The sequence below is a fragment of the Hippoglossus hippoglossus genome, chromosome 8 (genome assembly GCF_009819705.1).
Source record: "Hippoglossus hippoglossus isolate fHipHip1 chromosome 8, fHipHip1.pri, whole genome shotgun sequence".
Taxonomy (NCBI): Eukaryota; Metazoa; Chordata; class Actinopteri; order Pleuronectiformes; family Pleuronectidae; genus Hippoglossus; species Hippoglossus hippoglossus.
The window spans coordinates 22,115,346-22,125,919 of NC_047158.1; the positions used below are offsets into that span (position 1 = coordinate 22,115,346).

General features: G+C 43.1%; 1 protein-coding gene across 3 annotated transcripts; it reads right to left on the reverse strand.

The window, feature by feature from the left end:
* Positions 1-1,526: 1,526 nt before the first annotated feature.
* On the reverse strand, positions 1,527-5,897 carry tnnt1 (troponin T type 1 (skeletal, slow)). Of its 3 annotated transcripts, none has more exons than XM_034592957.1 (14): positions 5,804-5,897; positions 5,345-5,372; positions 5,249-5,262; positions 5,100-5,153; positions 4,595-4,606; positions 3,761-3,782; positions 3,586-3,646; positions 3,150-3,266; positions 2,929-3,006; positions 2,663-2,776; positions 2,465-2,574; positions 2,073-2,163; positions 1,822-1,862; positions 1,527-1,719 (listed from the first exon to the last, which is right to left on the reverse strand). In XM_034592957.1, the coding sequence occupies exons 1-14, from the start codon at positions 5,880-5,882 to the stop codon at positions 1,674-1,676; spliced, it is 867 nt and encodes a 288-aa protein (XP_034448848.1). In that variant the 5' UTR covers positions 5,883-5,897; the 3' UTR covers positions 1,527-1,673. The 3 variants fall into 3 exon arrangements, with proteins under 3 accessions (XP_034448848.1, XP_034448847.1, XP_034448849.1); XM_034592956.1 differs by having other exon boundaries at positions 4,595-4,615; XM_034592958.1 differs by lacking the exons at positions 5,100-5,153; positions 5,249-5,262; positions 5,345-5,372; positions 5,804-5,897 and adding an exon at positions 4,076-4,096 and having other exon boundaries at positions 4,595-4,615.
* Positions 5,898-10,574: the final 4,677 nt, after the last annotated feature.

The window sequence follows — 10,574 nt, forward strand, 5'->3', positions numbered from 1 at the left end:
TTCACATATTCAGAATTAAAGTGTTAGTTTGTCCTCCAGCTCAGATACGGAACAAAATCAACTCAGTGTTTGCAAAGTAATGCTTTTTAGATTTATGACTCCAGAGAGTGACGTGCTAGAACTTCTTCTGCTCTCTGACAAGAAAATAGAAAACTGAAACACAGATCTGAAGTGTGAATATTCTTCTGTATCGTCTTCCTCGTGTTCTCGTTTACCCTCAGAATCCTGTCGTCAGTCGAAAAGTGTGTTTTCCTTTGAAATGTGTTGAATCTAGTTACATGTTTTTACTCTTTGTGGCTCCGTCAGTGTTTCAGAGAGGAGATTGTGTGTGTGTGTGTGTGTGTGTGTGTGTGTGTGTGTGTGTGTGTGTGTGTGTGTGTGTGTGTGTGTGTGTGAGAAAAGCTGTTACGACACTTTGTGACTGTCCAGGAAATAGCTGAACAAATAAAATGTTTCTGAACGATGACGGATGGATGGATTTTCATTTGCACATAAGCAGGAACACACACACACACACACACACAACTTTGTAATCAGAGGAACAGAAATATTGTTGTAAAGATAGTTAATCCTTCACTGTGTAATTATTGCCGCCGTTTGTCCCACTGATCCAATCATGAATACAGAAAATATGTTTCTGAGCAGTGACAGGCAGCGTAACCTTCACTGAATCATTTGAGTTCAGTGTGTGTGTGTGTGTGTGTGTGTGTGTGTGTGTGTGTGTGTGTGTGTGGTGAGAGAAAGGCTGGATTAACAGTGTGTCCTCTTTAGTCCTTGTCTCGCTGTGAGCCAAACATGTGAGGCAGGAATTAGAGAGGGAAGCGTGGGGGGGGGGGGGGGGGGGGATCATACAGGAAACATAATTACCACCAACAGGAGACATGCTTGTGTGAGGCGTCTCAGCCACTGTACACTGATATCATGACATGACAAACATCAGATATCAAGACAAACATCAGATATCAAGACAAACATCAGATATCATGATAAACATCAGATATCATGATAAACATCAGATATCAAGACAAACATCAGATATCATGACAAACATCAGATATCAAGACAAACATCAGATATCATGATAAACATCAGATATCAAGACAAACATCAGATATCATGACAAACATCAGATATCAAGACAAACATCAGATATCATGACAAACATCAGATATCATGACAAACATCAGATATCATGACAAACATCAGATATCAAGACAAACATCAGATATCATGACAAACATCAGATATCAAGACAAACATCAGATATCATGACAAACATCAGATATCATGACAAACATCAGATATCATGATAAACATGATAAACATCAGATATCATGATAATCATGACAAACATCAGATATCATGACAAACATCAGATATCATGATAAACATCAGATATCACAACATGACAAACAGATCCCGGGTTGTGATCCACAGAGTAGATTAATTAAAGAAACTCAATCTTGATGTAGTTTCCCTTGTTTTTCCATCCATCCAAATAAAAATGAAACAAAACCAAGTCAACACTGAGAGCACGTCGTTTTATTATCAACACATCTAATCAAGTACATTCAGCATCTCTCTCCCACCCAGGGAGCGTCTGGGCAGCGGCTCTGGAACCAGACGACCACAGAGACCAGTGTCGTTCCTCTGGTCCTGGTCCTGTCTCCTCTTTACTTCCAGCGACCGCCCACCTTCCCTTTGCCGTGGACCTTTTTACTGTAAGAGGAAGAAAGTAACAAGACGAAGGAGGTAGAGGAAAGACGCGACAGGAAAGAGGAGATTTCTATTTGAACCATATTTTCTGTTGAAGTTACTCACAACTTCTGAGCATGTTGGATCCGGTTGAGCAGCACAATGATCTGCAGGAGGAGAAGAAACGTGCTCAAGCTAAATGACCTCAGGGGTCAAGTTAAATTAAAGTTTTATTTGAAAGGTTTTATTGCTAAATGCAACAATTATGGCTAAAATCAGATCATCTTGTTTTTAGATTGTATTTAAAAACAAGATGAGGGACCCAGACCCCCTGTACTCTACTGCTTCACTCCTGTTATTGTCCTGTCTGCTGTTACCTCGTATTTCTGGTGTTTCATGTGCTCCATGAAGTCAAACTTCTCCGACTCCAGCTGGTAGACCCAGTCCCACAGCTCCTGGGCCTGTTGCCTTGGAAACGCAAAGGAAAAGGTGTCAGTGATTTGTCTCCACAGCGTAAACACACGGGAACACGGAGCGCTGGTTGGAAAGAGCCGACCTGGAACTCTGTGCTGGGTTTGGTTTGGTGTTGATCAGTAAAAACAGAGATACCTGTATTTACCTTTTCAACTTTAAAAATACTTTGTTGTGGTTTTTATAGTAAAAAACACACTTTTCCAGATCGCATTTCGTGGTTTTCTGGGTCTTATTTGTTCAAACACTGTGTAAAAGTGATGAGTGCTCTAGTCATATAGTTATTGTTGTGACTCACTTGAGGGCGTCCTCCCTCAGGTTGTCCATGCTCAGCGGCTGTCGTCTCTCAGTCAGAGTCTTCCTCTTGATCTCTCTGCCCGTCAGACGCTTGCCCTTCCTCGTCTCGGCCTGGAGCAGAAGGAACACAGTCAATCAGTGTCTCATCATCAATCATCATCATCATCATCACTGAGAGGAAGAGCAGCAGGTGTCTGACCTTGGCCAGGAAGCCTCCGAAGTTTGCTCCCATACCAGACAGCACTTTCTTCTTCTTGAGGTCATCATCAGCCTTCTTCCTGGCCTCCTCATCCTCCTTTCTGTGCCGCTCCTCCTGACGGAAAGAAGCAGGAGCGTCACATTTACGTGTTGTGGATTTTGAGCATGAGGAGGGTGTGTGTGTGTGTGTGTGTGTGTGTGTGTGTGTGTGTGTGTGTGTGTGTGTGTGTGTGTGTATGTCTGTGTGTGTGTATGTCTGTGTGTTACCGCAATCCTGTTTTGTCGGTCCTTCTCCTTCTCTGTTCGAACCCTCTGGATCTCAGCTCTCTCTGAACGACGATTCTCCTGGTGGAGAGAAAAGCAAAGGAAACATTGGCAAATTAACTGCAGCCCTTTAATACCTCACTAAAATAAATGTACTAAACATCCTGGGTCAATTTCTGCATCACATTTCTGTATCCGTGCTGTTGTTGAAGATGTGATCTTACTATTCTGTCTTTGAGGCCGATCAGCTCTTCCTCGTCCTTCTTCCTCTGCTCGAAGTGGACATCGATCAGCGTGTGCAGCTCCTGTAGATCCTTCTCCATGCGCTTCCTGTGGATGTCCTGTGGCAACCAGACAATGTTATTCACCACATATCAGGATGAGATCCTTTTAATTCTGTTTCCAGTTGATTTATTGGATCTGATCTTAATGACTATTTCAATCATTCTATAATGTTTTATTTGATCTTGTTTTTACTCTTTTCTCGTCCGTAACATTTTGTATTTGTGCTCAAAAGCTTTGTTTCCTATCACTTGGTTTCATTTTTTCATTTTTCAACTTACAAAGCATCGTGTTACTGTGTTTTGAAAGGTTCTGTATGAATAAAGTTTATTATTACGTAACAGAAAGTTTGGCTTAAAGTGCTTCTTCAAAACTTACATCAAAATCCACCCTATCTCCCTCAGGGATCTTTGGGGCAGCGAGTTGAGGCACCATCGGCCTGAAGGGAGGAAGGAGGCAGAGAACAGGCTGAGCATCTACAACTGATCAAAGATAAGATTATAGGAGAAGGAAACATTACAAATAAAAAATGCATCAGCTTGAAGGAACGTACTTGGGTTTGGGACGCTCCTCCTCTGATGACGAGAGAGAAAGAACAGATCATGTTATTGAATACAAATGTTTCTCTTCAGACATGTTGGAGAAGAAAGGTTAAAAAGTCTCTTAACGAGCGGAAACACACAACAAGCACTGAGGTCAATAAAGCAGCTGTTGTAGGTTATGGAAAACACCAAAGCAGCTTCCTCATCAATCCAATCAAAGTTTATTATCTATAAAACAAAGGTGAAGATAATTCTGAAGGGTGGAGCTGAGCAGGAGGAGATAATCGTGGGTTTTACTCTTCAGGAGACCAAAGAGTGTTTCTCACCTTCCTCCTGAGCATCTTGATCTGCTGCAGCGGCCAAACCAAGGCAGAGAGAACGACGGCAGGATGGAAATAAAAGTTATTAATGATGTGGGACGAGCACACGAGAAAAGAAAGGAAGGAAGGAAGGAAGGAAGGAAGGAAGGAAGGGAAGTTAAAGATAGAGAGAACAGTGTGATGAGAGAAGGAGAGAACGATGTGGAATGAATGAAGTCAGTTTCATGTGCGTCAGACATTAGAGAAGCTAAATCAAAGACATGTTGAGAAATGCTACACTCTTGCTTTGGAAACTATCATTTCCCATCATGCAACGTGAGCCACACGGTTCATTGCACTGAACCATCTACTGTGGCCGCAGGGAAACGTAGTTGTTTATCACACAGAGCACAGGTGAATCATTTCGTCCGTGCGTATTATTTACAACCTGTTTACACAGGCGGCAAATCAGGCAATAAAAACATATGATCTTTATGTATATATATAAACTAGCATATATTATATATACACATGTTATAACCTTACCCTGGAACTCCTCTTGCTCCTCTGATCAGCAGCACCAGTGGTTTTAGCCGGTGGAAAGAAGAAGAGAGTTGACAGGTCAGTTAATGGTCCTGAACTCGCACAGTTATGAAGAAGAAGAGGAGGAGAAACAACTTTTCCCCCTCCCTCTTTTTAAATAAAGATGGACGACGTGTCTCTGTCTCCTCTGACTTTCCAGAAATGAAGCCGAATGATCTCAGTCTCAGCTTTGATGATGTTTCACCAGTTTGTTATAGCATCAAATAACTGATTAATAATTAATGTCCATCCACTAACATGGAGGAGGTGGGGTTTTTGACCTGTGCTGCTGTTCACAGTGTGAGATCAACACACACTAGATCCATCCGTCCACTAACCGGGATCTGAACCAGTAACCTTGTTACTCACCCACACACACCATCAAACAATCTTCACTCTTCTGACACAACAAGCAGCCGTCCTGTGTGCGTGTGCACGCTTTGCATTCTGGGAGTCTCCCCGTCCTTACCTACTCCGTCCTCCTCCACCTCCTCGGGCTCCTCCTCCTGCTCCTCCTCAGCCTCTGGGGACAAACGAGAGGCAGAGAAATGAAAACTGTCTCATGTCTCGTATGAATCTTCACGGATGACATTTGTGACGGATTTGGACACAACTCACCGTCTGCCTGCTCCCTGCAGAGAAGACACAGACTCGTTATCAGTTCATGTCACAGTTATTTACACTGAAATGAATAAATGCTGCTGCTCTACTCACTCGTATTCTTCTTCTACGTCTGACATGACTGCAACACAGAGAGAAGACACTGAGTGAAATGCAGAACAGCCACGTGAAGTAGAAACCGAAGATTAAGTCTTTGATTTATGGGATTTTTAAAAAGTGATGAACACGACAATTAATTTATATGACGTGTTAAAGTCTCGGCTGCAGCCAAGTGCCACACATGCTCGTTTCAGACGCACTCCATCGACCACGTTGCTGAAATATCAAATGTGCTAATCTGAGCACCCGGGGCTGTGTTGGTCTTACAATGTAGTCGGCCGCAGTGCTGTTGTGTTGCAGTGTTGGAATGCGATTGTGTTTTTGAACAATAAAAAACTCTGAAGTCAGCGACTGTGTTTGAATCTATTTATTCTGCTGTTGAACTTGCAAAAGTGGATTTTCACCTGAGCACTTTAGACCAAGCACTGAAAACAGAGCTTAGTGCTGAAATACCTGCAACAACAACGGAAACACAGTAAACTGCTGCAATGCTCTGCCTGCAGGACGTCCAACACAGGTCCAAGGAAAGCATTGGTCCGAGAAGAGGGACACAGAGTCCTCCACTGACCATTCCTGAAGACCTGGTTCTCTGCGTGTCTTCGAGGAACCGACAGAACCCTGAGGATGCTGCTGATGAAGCGAACGAGAGGAGGAGGCTGTGTGGAGATGAACAAGGCTGCAGGAGCAACATCCACAAAGAGACCATTTGTCTCTTTTATAAGAACACGAGTCCTCATCACTACATCACACGTGTCCTCAGTCTCCTGTGATTAATCTCTTTGGAGACGGAGAAACACACACAAGCATGGAGACATGGTTTTCACTATAAATTGTCTGTGAGCTGCCATTGTCCTGACATAAAGCCGCACACAGACAGACACACACAGGGGGGGGGGGGGGGGTGCTGACACCTTCCTGGCAGCGTGCACTGGCAGACTGATGGAGTGTGAACAGGTGAGAATGTGACGAGGGTTCGACACAGAAGGACCCGAGCAGATAGAGTTTCTCCCTCTTTCTAGTGTCCACCTTTGTCCTCACTGACTGTTTGTCCCTCTGAACTCTGACAAACCGGGATCATTCACTTTGAAACACTGCGCACGGGATCAGAAGTGGAAATATTTAGATTTTACAACAATTTTAGCACCTTAACTGTTAACTGACGAGTGACTGATGATCTGAGTAGATCAGCTTGTCTCGGGTACTTTCCATTCTGTGTCACAGTCTTTACTCGAGCAGAAGTACAGATTCAACCTAGAGGTATAAAAGTACAAGCTCTGACATGTATTATAATAGTTTTGCTGTGTTTTTATAGCATCAATAACTCAAATTTATTTTAGTTTGGTCCTATCCCATCCACTAACATGGAGGAGGCAGGGTTTACGACCTATAATGTCTGAATGAGCTCAAAGCAGATTCTCTGACAGATTCACAACGAGCGAGTGGGTGCGTTGATGTTTCTAATACGACAGAAACAAAAAGATCATAAAGGTGAGACAATGAAGGACATGAGGGGTTTACAGAGAGGAGGAGGAGGAGGAGGAGGAGGAGGAAGAGGAGGAGGAGGAGGAGGAGGAGGAATGATGGACGGATGAATGAGCACATGAGTGAAGCTGGGGATTTAGCAGAAGAATCAGGTTCCAGCAGACAACAGGCAGAGGCCTTAGCAGGGTTAATTTTAGTCAAGGACAGTGTGTGTGTGTGTCTGTGTGTGTGTATGTGTGTGTGTGTGCATTTCTTCATGATGAATGATGATGATGTCAACTTTATTCAAGACTAAAATAAAACATATTGATGCACAGATACTGAAGCTCAGCACAACTGCTCTAACTGGGTTTGAGTTACGTAGTGAACAGAAGAAATCCATGAAAATATCCATGTTGCCCGACACAAACTTCAGAAATAAGTCAGCGTGATATTATTGGATGTGAAGCAGGTCAAAATGTGTGAAAATGAAATTGTCTGCGATGTGAAGCAGTGACGCTCCTGCAGCTGAAACACAGGAACATGCAGCCCTGAATCTCTGGGCTGAGACTTGTAAGAAGCACAGATGAGGACCTGCAGGAGGAAGACATGCTCGGTATCGTTTGTCCATTTCACAGAGAGAATTATGGGTAAACTAGGTTCATATTAATCTTATTCAGTTTATCTTTATACTGAGACACCTGTTTAACACCCTCCACTTTCCTCTGGGTGCTAAAGATAGCAGCTCTGACCTCAGGCTGTTGAAAGTTATGAATGTCGTTGGCTGCCATACAAAGGAAAGTAAAAGATTTCAATCTATGTATGCACGTACGCACGTACGCACACACACACAGACACACACAAAAGCCTTATTAGCTCCCTCAGCTCTGAAGGACGTCGGGCAAACTGGGCACCAACAGTTTTCTGCTGTGGCTCAGAATCAAAACCTTCAGATCCTAAACAATGTTATGAGAGAATGTGCTGTCTTGTTATCTGGATACAGATCTGCACATGTGTGGCTTTCTGGGGATTTCTCTTTAGGCCACTGACAATCACTGTCAGTCGCTGTCAGTGATTGTCAGTCACTGTCACTCACTGTCAGTGATTGTCAGTCACTGTCAGTCACTGTCAGTCATCATCTGTTGTGTCAGACAAAGAATGAACCACAGTAACACAATCAGAACAAAGTGTAGTTGCAGCCATTAATCCATCAATCCTGCAGCAACAGATGTTTTTACATTGAAACCGTTCAGTATGTTTATGTTTTGGTGCCATAATGGACGTTGCCTTTGGATTTTTTTGGGGGTAAAGTATGAAATTTTAATTTCAAAACACTAATGATTGAGATTTTTGGTTTGATTATATTCAAGGTAACTATTCATTTAACAGCAGCAGGACATTTACTTCCAGATAATTGAATCTTAATTGAGATAGACGTTTTTTTTTTAATAACAATAATAATAATGATTATACATGTGATTTCTATAGAACCTTTAAAACCAGAGGTAAGATGTACTTAATAAAAAAGTGCAAAGTTAATCAATTATAGAAAATCCTGATCATACTCAAAAGAATAAAAATGTATGTGTATGTATAAAAACACACAATTCAAACCACTAAAGTTAAAAGACGTTTGGTTGAATTTAAATAATTTAGCATTAAAGGGTTTAATGCGATTGGCTGATAACTCTCATGGCAACAAGTTAACGCAACGAGAAATACATGAAAATGTAAACACATCATATTCAGCGATCGAAGTTCGGAAACATAATAACTGACAGACAGACACACATACCTGTACGGAGAAGTGGTTTCACCAGTCACAAGAGACAGAGGGACCGAGACTGGAAAGAGAATAACTCGTACAGGAAGAGACAGAGTTTTATACATAGAGGTGTGTGTGTGTGTGTGTGTGTGTGTGTGTGTGTGTGTGTGTGTGTGTGTGTGTGTGTGTGTGTGTGTGTGTTTGTGTGTGTGTCTGGGAGCTATCTGAATGACTATGTGTGTAAGCATGCTGTGAGAATTACTGAGTGTCCAAGTATATAATGCAAGAATAACTGTGACTGTCCGTGCGTGTACAAATGTTCAGATTTGAGGGCGTGTGTGCGTGCGTGTGTGTGTGTTTGCAGGCGTGTGTGTGTGTGTGTTTGCGTGCGAGTGTGTGCGCTGTCAGGGCTCGGGGCCACAGGCGGATTAAGCCGAGGCAGAAAGACGAGCACCCCGCAGGATTAGGGAGAACAGAGGGATGACCTCACTGAACAAATGGGGGGTGCCACAGGGCAGGTGGAGAGGGGGGGTGGTTGATGAGGGATGAGCGATGAGGAGCGGCCGCTTGTTTGAAGATGGACGAAGTGTCTCCAGAAATGAAGCCAAAATATCCCGGGTCCAAACGCTGCCATCTTGCACAGCTGGAGTCTGCGCAGTAGCGATCGGGGGGGTGGAGTCGCGGCAGCAAGATGTCGATGCCGGCGCTCAACCTATCGTGAGTCAGTGTCAGCTGTCAATCATGAAGCGAACTCATCAGGAACATGAACCCTTGAACATCCGTGTGATAAGAACGACCCAAAACGACCACATTCGACGCAAAAATCAAGGACGTAACTCTGAGGTTCCCGAGCCGAGCGCCCTCCTCGCCACGCCTGCGTCTTCAAATCCTGTCCATTAGAAATCCCAGAGGAAGTTGGCGACCATCATAACCCCCTCACTGGGACCGTGGACGTTTCTCAGAGGGTGAAGCAGGAAGCAGCTGCTGGTCCCTGAACCGCGACAGGTGAGCTCAGGTCCACACACTAACCTGAGATATCCACATGGTCACTGGACTCACCTTCTATTTACTTATCGTTTAATCGTCAAAATAAAAAAGATAAATAACACAGATTGAATGATTCGATTTATCAAGGTGAAGATTCTAATTAAAGATGATTGGATGATTGTTACTGAGAATAATGTTCCACTTATCTCTTTCTATTTGTTCTCACTTGTATTGAAACCATTGAAACCATTGACGGCCGTGTGTTTGGGACCTCCCAGTCACTGTCAGTTGGGAAACAGCCAGTTGGTCCACATGGTGCGTTGGAAAAATATTTATGGGTTAGGGTTAGGGGAATAGGGAGAAACGTGAGAGCGGCGCCACAATGGATGGGGGGGGGGGGGGGGGGGCGGAGCAGATCCAGAAATAGAGAAGTGACGGCTTCACTCGTTTGCTTTTTCCATGAAAGGAGAGATTTCCAGTTCACAGAACAAGTTCCAGAGGCTTAAGAACAGAATCAACACGTTCTCCATCTTGTATATTCTGTTCCGTCTCAGTTTCATCTGCAAAGAACCAACAGGAGACTTCTCTCATGGTCTTTAATCGCCTCGTTGCTCAAACTATCGTTCCAGAGGTTTTTTGTTGTGACTCCAATATTCTGATATTAACCAGATTAAGATAATAGTCTGTCATGGAAACTGCATTTTCTGATTAACCTGAATGACGTCATACTCAGAATAAACAGTAATCCATTTAAGACGTGTGGAGTATTCTGACCTTAGTCTCATTATACACACTCTAATTAAAGAAAACTTTTAAATTTACAATTAGTGACACACAAATGATTTAAGGTTTTTCAAATTAGAGTTATCACTTGTGTTTAACTTTAATTTAAACAAACTTAACTCATTTGTGTTATCGTGAGTCTCCCAACAGAAAACCTGCTGTGAGTCAGATCCGTTCTCTGCTTAACGTGGATTCAAGTCGTGAATCAAATAAAGCAGAGGAATTCGA

Coding starts and splice junctions, on each gene's coding strand:
- tnnt1 (XM_034592956.1), bottom strand. CDS start 5,882: ATGCTTTCCTTGGACCTGTGTTGGACGTCCTGCAGGCAGAGCATTGCA. Junction 2,164..2,464: donor CTGAGGGAGGACGCCCTCAA/GTGAGTCACAAC, acceptor TGCGTTTCCAAG/GCAACAGGCCCAGGAGCTGT. Junction 1,720..1,821: donor ATCCAACATGCTCAGAAGTT/GTGAGTAACTTC, acceptor TTCCTCTTACAG/TAAAAAGGTCCACGGCAAAG.